General features: G+C 34.1%; 1 protein-coding gene across 3 annotated transcripts in view; it reads right to left on the bottom strand.

The window, feature by feature from the left end:
• Positions 1-14,506, bottom strand: part of CRIM1 (cysteine rich transmembrane BMP regulator 1) — a 223,389-nt gene that overhangs the window by 37,235 nt on the left and 171,648 nt on the right. For all 3 annotated transcript variants that reach the window (XM_031951261.1, XM_031951263.1, XM_031951262.1), the window contains 3 exons: positions 9,488-9,644; positions 5,826-5,947; positions 3,067-3,282 (listed from right to left, as the gene is read on the bottom strand). In XM_031951261.1, coding sequence (XP_031807121.1) covers positions 3,067-3,282; positions 5,826-5,947; positions 9,488-9,644 — 495 coding nt within the window. The remainder of the gene's footprint in view (positions 1-3,066; positions 3,283-5,825; positions 5,948-9,487; positions 9,645-14,506) is intronic.

Raw genomic sequence — 14,506 nt, 5'->3', positions numbered from 1 at the left:
TATTCATAGATTATAATATAAGAATGTCAAGAGAGGGCTGTGAGTGTTGAACATACTTGGAACATGGTAGAAACACCTCTTGAGTGTCATGGTAAAAACAACTCTTGGAACCCTCCATAGTGCAAGTAAAGACTATATACCAATGAACATCATGATCATTATAGTTTGGACTCTGTGATTACTATGGTAAATCAACAGTGAGAGTGAGTGTTGATTCCTACTTAGGGAAATAACTTTAGTTACCTTGATTCAAAAGAGCAGGGATAGAGATAGGGACCAAGGAAGGAGAACACTTTGGTCATGTTTAAAGATGACAGAATTCTGATATTGGCTGATGTAAATAGCAGTAATTAATATATAATAGAATGTAATAATTAGTAAATAGCAGATCTAGTGTAAAAGGACCCAACATTTCAATACCGAAATTAGAAGGGAAGATAATTAGAATGTAAAATGACTCAGGTAAACTGAGATAGGGAGTTGGTGGTGGGAAAGAAAAGGAATGGACAAAGTATAATAATGCATTTCATGCTGTCAAGAGAGAAACAACTTTTCTTAAAGTTAACTGCTTATATAGGAGAATTAGTAAAGGGTTTCCTAAATAGACTAATAAAAGAGTTGAAAACAATTCTCCTTGAAAAGAGAAGAATTGCTTTTCTAGATGTTGATGGCTCCTAGACTCTCACATAGAAGGGGAAAGATAGTCAAGTCATAGGAATAAATAGCCATGTGTATTTCCAGTTTTCCTTACCTTTCTAACCCTTTCCCCTATACAACTTGCTTCAAGGCAAAACAGGAGAGGGACCTGAGAGAGGTAGGATATGAAAGAAAAACAGAAAGAGAAAGGGTAAGAAAGAGGAAGGGAAACCTGAGGAAAAAATAGCAGTGGGTGAACCTTTAGTCTAACATGGAAAAGGTTCAGTAGCAACTCCTTTATCTCGACAAAAATAGAAAAAGGAACTGACCAGGAATACTTGGAAGAAAGATAGCTCCTAAAAAGTTAACTGCTGAAGGGGATGAAAGTGAAGTTCTTTCCTTAAGTCACTAGTTAAGATAAACAAGATTGAGTCCTTCAGTAAGAATAATACATAAGAGATAAAACTATGAAAGGGACTATTTTTGGTGAAATAGAGTATATGATATAATGTGTGTATGTGTATATACACATACACACACACATATATAAATAGCACATTATATATGTGAAATAGATGTAGTATTATATACTGCACATTATACACACGTGTGTATGTGTGCATACAATACATGTTCAAGTTTAAACATACATATATCCATATATAGCCTTTTATTACTTCAGTTTCCTTCTCTATAAAATGATGGGGCTGATGTAGATGATTTTCAAAATTCTCTCTAGTTATTTTGCCATGGAAACATTGTGTGTCTTTTGAACGTGATACTTCACAAAATCTGAGAACCTCTCCTGTTGCTTCACTTATAAAATGGGAATAAGATATGTTCTTTCCAATATCAGTGTGAAAGATGAAAAAGACGAGAACTGTACAAATGTTGAACTCAAGTTAAGTTAACAAGCATTTATTAAGTGTCTACTATGTGCTAGTTACTGTACTAAGAACTGGGGATACAAAAGAGAGCAAAAAACTACCATGTTTCCTACTTTCAAGGGGGTCACTATCTAACAAAGAATGGGGCCAGAGAAACTGTGATACATATGATAATAACTTTTTTATTTGAACAGGGACTGATTTTATTAGTAGTGAGGGAATCCCTTGTAGTAATGCAGATCAGTAACTGTACAGAACCTTATGATCTTAGAGAGAGGCACAGGGACACTGAGGCTTCCAGTTGATCAGTCACACGATTATCACTAACAAGTATAACTCAGACAATGTAATTTTTGAATTTGCTCTTGAGCCAGTCAGTTACTGCTCAGATCCATTGGATCTCTCTTTATACATATATTCCTCTACTCCCAGATCTCCAGTGCAACCACATCAGGTTAGTGAGGGTCACACACACACAAAAACCCCTCACTTGCCCCAGTCCCAAGAGCTCTACTACAGGTTAGGGCTTTTGGTCATCTGGGGGCCACTCTCCTTAAAAGATTTGATCTATCAATTAAAGAGAAAAGACTAAATATGTAGATGTTATAGACATTTGTATTAGCAAAATGTATGGTTGACATTTAGCAATAAATGAATTAATTCTTTCTAAAACACAGCTTAACCCTTCATTCAAGTGACTGAAAATTTTTTTAAAATAAATAATGTCCATTTTCTATTTCTGTGCAAGAGATGTTCATAAGTTTTGGATAACTGGGGAAAACACATATTGGTGAACAAATTTAGTTCACTTAATGACAAACCATAGAAATTCTTTGCTGAAGTCCAATACCTTTCCTTTTGTTTTGTCTGGTAATTAATTACCTCAGAAAGGTAAGCGATTTGTCCAACTTCACACAGGTAAATAACAAGCTTTATTTTCCTATTAGAATATAAGATTCTCTAAGGCAGGATTTGCCCCATTTTTCTGTATTTCTATCAGCATTTTGCAGAGCTCCTGGCACAAAATATGCACTTAATACAGGAAGTCCTTCTCCTTCTCCCTGCCTCCCTTCCTTCCTTCCTTCCTGCTTCCAGATCCACTACCATATCTTGTACCACACTGCTAATCTCCTTCCCTTGCCTCTACATATGACCAGTACTTTTCACAATTTTGAGTATGACCTTTGAATTTAGGCAAACATTTAATTTTTATGCTTGCATTTGATGTTGTCCTTGCTGAAAAAACAAAAAACAAACAAAAGCCACCTTGCACTCATTTTTTTAGAAGAAGGTAGTTTCTAATGAGCAAAAACTATTACCATTTTAGACTGTATCCTTCAACCTATTGCAGTGCTTGACACACAGGTAAGGCTTAATAAATGCATTAGCTAATTAATTAATGATTAATTAATCACTAACAAATGATTAATAAATCCGTAGCATCTGATCTATTTCTATGAGCCAGATGCATCATTCTGGAAATGTAAGAGAAAAGATCAAGCAAACAGTATTTCCTTATGGACAACACAGAAACCAGATTTACTTGAGCACGATGGGCAGCATTGTCCTGGTCGGATGGTAGGATTGCTGCAGGCAGGTACAGGACAGGTGATCAGGGCACACATTTCCCTTCCATTATGACAGTAGCATTCCCGGCATCCATCGTGCCAGCTTTCCTCGTTTTTATGATGACGTCCATCCATAGACAGGCAAGTGCCTGTCTGCACGGGGGGCCCTATGGATGCTGAAGGCGTAGCCTCTGTAGGAGACAGTGAGAAAGCAGCTAGATATAAAAGCAGTTCTGTATAAAAACAGTCTGTACAATAGATAAATGTAGGCATAAATTATAGATATAAATACAGATATAAAAGTTTTATCTAGAAAGAGTCTATGCAATAGATAAATTTAACTTCAATGGCTTATTCTCTTTTTAGAGAAGTCTTGATCACTGCAGCTGTGGATCAATATCTCTCACCCTCCAGCTGGGGGCTGTGACAGCAGAAGGGATAAAGATAGGAGAGACAATTCAAACTTTTTTGGGAGACCGTTTCCATGGCAAAATGAGAGTGATGGTATATGTATGTGTAGGTCCATATCTACTTAGTATAGATACACAGAGAATTTCAAAGACAGAAGGTCACTTTTTTTGTAATATATTGTTGTTCAGTCATTTCAGTTTTATTTAACTCTCTGTGACCCCATTTGAGGTTTTCTTGGCAAAGATCCTAGAGTGGTTTTGCCATTTCCTATTCCAGGTAATTTTACAGACAAGGAAACTGAGGTGAACAGGATTAAGTGATTTGCGTAGGATCACACAGCTTAGAAATGTCTGAGGCCATATTTGAATTTAAGAAGATGAATTTTTCAGTCTTCAGGCCCAACACTGCCCCTGTATCACTTAGCTGCCCCAGTAATATTGTAGTATTGCTGTAATTTGTTAATTTTAATATTAAAAGATTGAGCTCTCTCTTCTTCTCTTCTACTAAAAATCGAATGTACTTATTTCCATAAGGAGCTCAAATTCAGGGAGCTTAAGATATTTTTTTAAAATAAAAGAACCTATTTGATGGATTAACTAGTCATTTAAAATGGATTTCCCAGGGATACAACAAAACTGATTTTCCTGGGTAGCAGGAATAGGGTATAAGTCTAAACCTGAGGCCACTGAATTTAACTTTTTAATATTTTGATATGTGAATCTCACTATAATTGGTTTCTTTTGCAATCCTATTTATTTTGTTTTTTTACATACAAATATTATGAAAAGGGTTCTTCACATTTTACTAGAATACCAAAGGGATCCATGATATAAAAAATCTTAAGAACTACTGGATTTTTAGAAAGAAAAAATTTCAGGAGAGGAAACTTGAGAACAAGGGAATAACAGAAGATACTTTAGTACTCATGATAAATTCACCTTTGTGGAAATTATTGTAGGAGTGTCTAAGTGTCTAATGATTCTCCATATGTAGAGGAACATCCTGACACTTATCAACCATAGTGAAGGATGTTAGTCAACCAAACCCTTTCCTGCTACCTCATTGTCACATGACTCACTACTCCAGTATGACATTTGTTTTTATGTCTGATTTCAACTCTATGGAATAAGACGTCCCCAACGCCAGATATGACCTGTTGCTCTGTCCTCTCTGCCCTAGCTTTCCTTTTGTCTCCCCTCATTAGATTATAAGTTTCTTGAGGGCAGAGATTTTTTTTTTTAATTAATTGTATCCCTCATGTTTAGCACAGTGTCTGGCACATAGTTGGGGCTTATTAAATGTTTATTAGAAATATTAGAAACTGCAAATATGAAAGCAGCCCAGAATTTCTAAAGGCTATTGAATGGAACCTAAGATCTGGCAAGATTTAAACTGGAAAGATTGTGAGAAATGGCCTAGGGATATAGATTGTGTGCTTACAGCTTAAGAACCAACATCAGTAAATTCAGAGAATTTAATTACCAGAAGGCTGGCCATCAGCTGATGAATATTTACTTTTGGCCAAAGCAACTCAAGAAAACATCTATTAAGATTCAGAGGGATTTGTAGCTGTATTTGTGGAGAGAATAACCATATTGATGAAATCAAATATCTTTGGTCAAATAGAAATGGAGACACAGAGGATGTAAGAAGGCAATGGCCTGTTACCAATGACAACTTGAGCACAAAAAAAGGCATAAAAGAATTTATTGAGGATCTGTACATGATCATAAAAGGAAATGGTGTGGTTATATAGAAAGAATGAGAGACAAACAAATGGGTGACTCAAATGATATATCGGTATTCTCAAAATACTGAAGAAAATAGACAAAAAAAAATCAAGGGGATATTATATGAAGTATTTCTAGGAAAACAAGAACTGGAAATAATAAAAAAGAATGTTAGAGTTATAATCTATGTTGGTGGGGGAGTAATACACAAATGAAAATGCAGATATTTGAAAATATCAAGTTAAATAGGTTCTTGGTTAAATAGGCTTATATATGCTGATGAAGGTGAATATGTCTGAAATTAGATTCTGAGTAGAGTTGAAAGAGAGAAACTAAGAAAGGGACTATGTTGGCAAATGTGCTAGTAAATTAAGTACTATTTTAAATTCTTTCCTAAGTCTGTATTATATTAAGGAGACAGAAATAAAGAATACTTAAGGGTTTCTCCTTTAGAAAGTGATTGTTAAACTTCAGTGGAAAAAACATTTACTTCACATGTCTCATTAATAATACAAGACATTCTCTCTTTTGTCTTAAAAAAAAAAAAGAATTCTTGGTTGCTATGAAAACAGTGGGGATGTGTTTACACTTACCTCGGCACTTACAGATAAGACAACCATGACTGTCCACCTGGAAACCCACTGGACAAATTTTACTGCATGGGTGCTCAGGACATTTCTTACAGCGGCAGATGTCACAGCCATGCTTATTCTTCCTAGATAATTGAAATTTTGTCAAAGGTCAAAAAATTGCCAAAACCACCTCAAATGATGATCAAATGCTCAAATCAGAGGTCACAGAAGTGAAATTACTATTGCTCTACAAGCATTTTGAGGGTATAAGTCATTAGAACCTCATGCCCATGTCCTGTAAACAAATTATAAAATAGGGCAAATATTGACTATGCTTCTGGGAGAATTCTTTTAATTAAGAAAACTGTATCCACAATTTAAAACTGATGAATAAACAACTGCATAAACAGGATGGATAATTAAGGACTTTCTTGTTTGCCACTTCTGAGAAAGTGGAAACCAAGAGCTTGCTTTTGTTGTATTAATTAGAGTGCCACACATACCCCACTTAGTCTATGAAATTCAAGAAAATTAATGACACTTTTAATCTCAGCCACAAAACCTGCCATGAATATTAGTTAAAATGGAAATATTAAATATTATAATAGTTCACATTCATAAAGCTCTTTGTGATCATTTAGCAAGCTATGTCTTAACAACAAGTTTGTGAGGTAGGTAGTTGAAATTATCATCTCCATCTTATAAATGAAACTAAGGCTAGCAAGTAAATGTCTTGATTCATTTAGCTAGCAAATGTCAGTGGTAAGACTTAAACACAGATCTTCCTGATTCTAAAGTCCAGTGTTCTTTCCACTATTCCATGATGTCTCTGGAAATGCATATTCTGGGACAGTGTCCAGGCATATAGAACATGCTCAATAAATGTTAACTTGACTTATGACTTAAGCTTTTTCCTTTTCTTTTTTAATTATCAGACTCCCACATAAAGCAAAGACTCAGGGCAAGGAAGTTAGGAAAGAATATTATTTTTATTTATTCATTCAGGTCTTTCTGATTGCTAATAGAACACTCTTTCAACTGCACCATCTAATTTACCCAGACAAGACTGGATTAGAATATACACATTATAGCATTCTAAGTAGCTACAATTGCATATTTTAAGGGGGAAAAAAATCTAAAATCCTTACACAGAAAATGCTATTTCTTATTATATGGAAGAGGAAAATAGCATTGCTTCCCTGAAAAATGTATTGACATTCTTTTAAAAAATTTTTCCTATGTCATACTGATAATAAATTCATACTGTCCTTTCTATAAGCATCATTGCCATGGAATTGACTATGGTTGGACAAGAGAAATATCCCTGGAACAGAAATGAACATGAAAAAGTTTCTTTATTCATCACGCTAGATGAAGTAGCAAGGGTCAGGAAAACTGACATTTAAATCTTGTTTCTGACACTAACTATATAATTATGGAGAAATCATTAAGCTGCTCTAAGAAGCTGTTTCTTCATTTGGAAAAATGGAATAAGAGTGGCACCTATTTCACAGGGTGTTGTGGGGTTAATGAGATAACCTATGTAAAAGTGCTTTACAGACCTTAAAGTGCTATATAAATACTGGATATGATTGCCTTAGCAGCCACAATAATGAATACTGAAATTCAACCATTTCTCTTCTCTATCTCATCTTCGCCAAATTGTAAAATGTACCACTCTTCTTCTATAACCAGAGATAAATTCTTCTAAGAGAACTTAGAAGTGGAAATGAAAGGGTGACTTGTCATTGAGAATGTGTCATAAATGAAATACCTGTGTTTATTTTCATTGATCATTCCCAAGAGTGTTTAATACACTGACTTCTGTGTTGCTTTATCTAAGGAGTATTTACTAAATGCTTGTTGTCCTAAAAACCCTACAGACATTGAGAAGGGGCATTTGTGGCGGAGCTCATCTTCAGTCCCCAGGTTTAAGTTCCAATCAGACCTTTCTTTTAGAAGGATGTGTACATAAAGAATACATTTAACCCTTTCCCATATAAAGTAATAGGAGGCCCATCTCTTGATATGACTACAATAAGGGACACAAAAACTACATATGTTTCTTTTTAAAGACCTCTTGTTGAGATAAATGGGTTCGATCTGAAAGCCTCCTTGGTCTCCAAAGAAATATGAAAATTACACTGGAGTAGCCAGCTCCTCTATGACTGGGACTGCTGGTTAGGAAGCAGCATTACCAGTGCCATCTGGTACAATGACTGGGTTATATGCTGTTAACTTTTCCTATAATCTGTGCTTTCATCTATGTCTTGAGTTCGAGGTAATAAACTTCTACCACCACAGATTAGTATCTTTTCTGCAAATTATAGCCCTGGAAAGTTTCTCAGATTTCTGAGGGGTTCAGTAACTTGATTAAAATTATCATATAAGGATGCTGAAGAAGAAATTGAATCCAGGCCCTTCTGATTCCAAAGTTGGCTCTATGAAAATTATACTAGTCAGAGGATGCTTTAAAAAATTGATAAATTCTAGAAATTTGGGATATATATCATTTATCTATTTACATATTTTATTCTGAGATTTTTCTTTGAGGCAATGAGGTTAAGTAACTTGTTCAGGGTGACAATGATGGTAAGTGTCTGAGGCCAGATTTGAACTTTGGTCCTCCTGATGCTGGTGCTCTATCCACCTGCCACCTAGCTGTACCACTCCACACATATACATATACATATACATATACATATACATATACATATACATATACATATACATATACATATATATATTATTTTATTTTATTTTTTTGGGGGGAGAGATTAAGTCTCCCTCTCTAGGCCAGGCTGGAAGTACAGCAGCCACTTCTAGGCTGAATCCCAATGTAAGACTGGCAATGAAACCTGTTCTGTTTCTGATATGGCAATATTTTATCTCTCAGGCAACCTGGTGGCTCTGATCCCAGGAGCTCGCCATGTTGGTGCCAGACAGTGCAGACACTCAGTCATGCTTATTAGGCGCTGCCACTTGGAACTCTCATCTTCACCAGCTTCAGCCCCTTTAGTAGCAAGGATTACGGGCACACATCATCACCATGGCTTATGGATGGTGTCTAAAATCTAACTCATCAAAGTAAAATTAGAATTAAAGAATTTAAAGCTGGAAGGCTCCTAAAATGTCATTTAATTTGATCCCTTCACTCAATAGGTAAAGAAATAAAGTTTAGGAAGGAATTTGCCCAAGATATTATAGCCAGCTATTTGATTCAAATTTTGGCTCGGCTACTTTATGACCTCATAGGTGTCACTTAACCTTTCTAGGCCTTATCTTTTCACATCTGTAAAATATGGTGGACTTATAAAATCCCTTTCCACTCTAGATCCTAGGATATATATTTCATTATATAGGAGCCTTAGGCTTTTAGGTAATCCATTAGGCATAGATTCTAAGGTCAATGTTATTAATTATACTTGGGAATATATCCAGAAAAGAAAAAAAATAAAGAAACTTAGCTACTGCTATTAGATAGTTGAATTATTTGGGAATCACCATCATAAATAAAAACCCCATAATTTTTAAAATAGAATTTTAAAAATATGAACAAAATGAGGATATCATTGCACTGTTTTCCTCATAACCATGTATGAAATAACTAAAGTCGACAGGATCTGAGAGTTTGATATATTTACAGGTAATAATAATCAGTCTCTCTGAACTGAGATACGTACAGGTATCCAAATGGACAATATTTGTCACATATTACAGGCTTGCACTTCTTAGGTCGAGGGCGGCATTGACATATCTCACAATTCTGGGCATCGGTTTGGAAACCAAAGGGACAATCCAAGGTGCAACCTCTTATGAGACTGGTACACAGCTCCTCCCCTGTGAAGAACATATGAAGAGCAGTTTTCTAAAGATGATCGTGATAGATCTAAGAACAAATTGAAATGTCTTCCAGTCTTAAAATTCCAACAATTAAAAAGTCCATCAATTGATATGAAATTCTTCAATCTTATACATTTTAAATATCTTAGTAGCATTTTATAATAATGGTTGGAAAGATTCCAGATCATGTCATTTTATGCACATATGACTCACTACTATAGTATTTCTTTACAAAGCAAAGTCCAAGTTTTAGTCTAAGACAAATTCATTTTTAAATTAAAAAATAAAAAATAAAAGATAGTTTTCTCCCCACCTTCAGTCTTTCCTGAAGTAGCCTTGAATCTGGTACTCAGGAAGCAGGTTGACAAATGTTAATTTAATAATTTAATCACCTATTTAAAAATTATATGTTTTATAAGAAATATTATCTTGGAGATTTTTGACATAATCTTTATTAGTACTGGTACTATGTGTCATGGCAGCACTTGGGGGATGCTTTCAGTCTACACATATTATGTGTTTATATGCTCCCTATCTATGCTTTCAAAGAAGTACGGCTGATCAAGAAGTCATTTTTACCTAAAACCAAGACTGGATGACAGAAAAAGTATAGCTGATCAAGAAGTCACTTCTACCTAAAGCCAAAACATGAAAAATTAATAGTTTTCAGGAAGGAGATTGAAGTTGTCACCATGAGAAATGAGTTTTCATTAAACCTGAACAGTTTATATTAAAACTTTAGGATTCTGTGCATGGCACTGGCCACAAAAAGTATGTGTACAATGTGTACAAAGTATGTCTTCCTAGCTCAAAAACTACATTTTAACCTTACTCTCAAGTGGTCAAAATGGATGGCCATTTTATGATGAAGGTTTTGGATGACATATTTTACCAATATAAGTTTTTAGCATTTGAATGGTGAGTTACCTCCATTTAGAAAAAGGAAGAGAGAAGATGGGTGATATATATATATATATATAGAAATTATTCTTTTATAACATATTTCATATATATGAAATATGTTATAAAAGAGTAATTTTCTTTTTTCCCTAGTAAAAACCTTTTGCTACATATATTTAGAATAACCATAAGCCCAAGTAATTGCTGTGCATCAGCTGATTGCTGATTTGCACAGGTGAATGCAAAATTTCAGATAGCTCATTTAAAAATTTGTAATTATAAAATCTGAAAGGTCACAGTTCTTCCACTCTTCCTTATGGGAATTATGAAGAAGAATGCAAAACTTCAAAACACAAATTCTTTCTCTTTCTAGCTTAGATTATGATGATTTCAATAGAAGTAGAGAAAGAGATGTGACTAATGTAGGTCCTATATTAAATTAATATACAATTGAATTAACTTACAAGAAAAATGAACTGAAAATACTCTGAAATACTTTTGGGAGATCAGGGCAGATCTTTAATTTGGAGGTAAAATCAGAATCTTTAGGAATCAAGTTCCTAAAACACTTCCCTATCTTGAGCAGGCTCAACACAATAATTCTGGTCCAAAAGGATGATAAGAATAATATACATCACTAATAATAATAAATTACTGGCAGCTAAGTGGTTCAGTGGATAAAATGCTGAACCTGGAATTAGAAGATTTAACTTCAAACCTATTTTCAGATATTCTACAGTGGTGTGATCTCTGTTTATCTGTTTCTTCCCATGAAAAATGGGGATAATGATAACATCTCTCTCATAGGGTTATTGTGAGGACAAGAGATATTTGTAAAGTGTTCTACAAAAAGAAAGCCTTATATAAATGCTAAATATAATTCTTGTTATTTTTGATAGCCATCATCTTGGGGATAACATATCTATCACTATTTAGACTTAGCCTTACTGACAAAGATTAAGTATTTATTAATTATGTATTCACAGAGTTGTGAGAAAAGCACTTGTCATTTAGAAAATATCATATCGTTATAAATGAGACCATAGATGGTATGCATAACAATGAAGGGATCACAAACTAAGGGATGATTTTGATTTGAAAAGAGAGTTAAATTCAAGGGAACTTAAATATGTTAATTTAGTGGTTTGCTTTAACCTGCCCTAATATGGCTTACTTTACCTCTTTTTCATGACCTGGATTGTTTTAAGTTTCTTCCAGTTATCTCCAATACTATATAAGAATAAATCTGTTTCTAAAACATTACTAGTTTAGCCGAATATTTCAATAACTCATTTTATCTCACAGAGAAAATTCTCACTTGATTGTTCACATGACACAAACAAAAAGGTAGTCCTTATTTCAAATATTTGACATGGAATTTCTGTCAAAGTTAAGTAAAAAGTCTTAGCAAATGGAATAGGTGGATGGAAAAAAAATTTAGCATATTTTAAAATAATTCAAAAAAGACTAGGAGAGGGGTATATCAAAACTTAGAAATTTGGGGGCAGCTAGATGGAGCAGTGGATAAAGCACCAGTCTTGAAGTCAGGAGGACCTGAATTCAAATCTGGCCTCAGACTTTATTTAACATTTCCTAGCTGTGTGACCTTAGGCAAGTCACTTAATCCCAACTGCCTCGGCCAAAAAAAAAAAACCCCAAACAAACAAACAAACAAAAAATAAACTTAGAAATTTTAAGAGTACCTCAGGAGAAACCTGTTTAAATAAAGGTTCATATTTCAGAAAAATTATATTACTGGTCTCTTAATGCAGCTTTTAATTTTACTAATATCACTATAAGAAAAGCAAAAGGACAAAGAAATGAAGATGTCATGTAAGGTATTAGTCCAAAAAAGACAGTCAGTTCCCTCTCTTCTAGAAACTTATCTCTAGATATTATCCTTAAGACAAAGTCTTAAAAACATTAATTTTCTTTAAAAGTATACCTTCATTTATTTCTTATCTTCCTATGATTTCACTTTAAGAAGGTATTGATGAACTATCATGAGGCAGCTGGCATGATGGTTCTAACCAATACTTGGGAGATTTAAAAAGCGGGTATAATGGGATAGAAGTAAAATGGTACATTTGGGTAGCACTGTCTAGTTATTTGAGTAGATTCCATTTTTAGGAGAAATGATTACAATCCTAAGCTTTTTCCTTTCACTTTTCATTTTAACATGTCTCAGGTAACTCCTATATCAAAGCACAGTTTTGCCAAGTTGAAACTCATGACTTTAATATTTTACTTCTAAGAAGGTAATTATAGTTACTAGTAACAACAGATGCTCTGGTTGTAAAAGATAGTATAAATTCTATTAACTGTTTGCTTTACTCCTATTTTCCAATAATTTCATTTCTGTTACGAATTACCTAGACACAGCTAGGTAGTTCAGTAGATAAAGCACTAGATAAGTCTGCAAGACCTGACTTCAAATTCTATATCAAATACTTACTAGTGTGACTATAGGCAAGTGACTTAAATTCTTGCAACCTCAGTTTCCACATCTGTAAAATGAAGAGGTTGGACTCAATGGTCTTCAAGGTCTCTTCCAACTCTAACTCTATTACTGTGAAATATGTTCATCCTTATTTTTTTTTTCTTCTCTGCTATATTCTCTGGCTATGAGGAAGGCAAGATTTCATTCAAATTCTCTAAAACATCGAGGTTTCTCTTTTTCTTTAGCTGTCTTACATGAATGTTATTTGCTACAGTCAAAAAATCCAAATAAACAAGACTATAAGGGTGTTCAGACAAAATTCTATTTTTGTCATGTACTTTCTGCATACTTTTAAAGTGCATGTTTCTACAAGGCTAGATTTCAACTGTTGGGAGATGGTTGTCATGTGCCAGAAGTATTCATAATTGCTTGTCTTTAATTATGCTATTGAGCTCTTTATCTTCCTTTGATAGAGTGAGTGGTGTTTACTTGTTTCCCTTTGTTGATGGCTAAGTAAGTGTGGGGGGGGGTCAGCTAATTTTTTCCCATTTCTGTGAAAATGGCCAATTCATAATTTTCTCAGAATTGAGAGGGCCTGAGGCACACTGCTAATTTAGGCAGCTGTACCTAGAATGCATTTTTGAAAGCACCCTTAGTTTAATTGCCATTAAAGAGAAAGGCATGAATAATGGCAAATATTTTTCCTGGAATTACTCCAAATAACTGGAATAGTGACAGTTCAATCTCTTCTAGAGATAGAAACATTTACTCTCATAAACAGTATGTCTGCATTTCTTAACATCTCATGGTATCATTGTGGGGAGTGATAACTGTGATTAAACATCAGTGTACAGATAGATGTTCATGTGATTTGAGAAATATGCAGAAACTTTGTCAGTCAAAAAAGAAAGGAGAATCAAGTCAAAGCTTGCACCTGATGTTACTGATTCCAAGAGTTCAACAATAGCTGTATGGTAGGGCAGTATTTTGATTTAATATTTACTATTTTTTAAAAATCATGAGTGAAACTAGAACTCAGAATTCTGAGTAATCTATCATGTATTCTAAGACAAGCCTAATCTTTGAAGTCTTTAATTATAAAAAAAGTTTGGTCTATTGAGTATACAGTTGTGTTACTTGGAAGCCAAAATCATAAATTCAGTAACAGTGATGAAAAATGCATATTTATATAAAAACATAGAACTCAAAGATTTGCAATGGGTAAAAATTCAAAAGAGGAAAAATTAGGCTTGATGTCAGGAGAAATATCCTTGAAGCATCTAAATGCATGGGAGATTCCTTCTTAATGAACACTTTCAAGTAGTGGATGGATGACCATTTATTTATTGGATAGGCTGGAATTAGGGACTCTATTTTATGTATGGGTTGTATGAGATACCTCCTTAGTGGCTTATCAACTCAAAAATTTGTTGAAAGTAATTAGTTGTTTTCAATAATTAATGGGTAGGAAGGAAGAAGAACAAATTAAGAAATATTCTTGAACACTAAGAGCTTTCCT

The sequence above is a fragment of the Sarcophilus harrisii genome, chromosome 2 (assembly GCF_902635505.1).
Source record: "Sarcophilus harrisii chromosome 2, mSarHar1.11, whole genome shotgun sequence".
NCBI lineage: Eukaryota > Metazoa > Chordata > Mammalia > Dasyuromorphia > Dasyuridae > Sarcophilus > Sarcophilus harrisii.
Note: the sequence above shows the minus strand (reverse complement) of the source record. Positions and strands in the feature narration are given on the sequence as shown.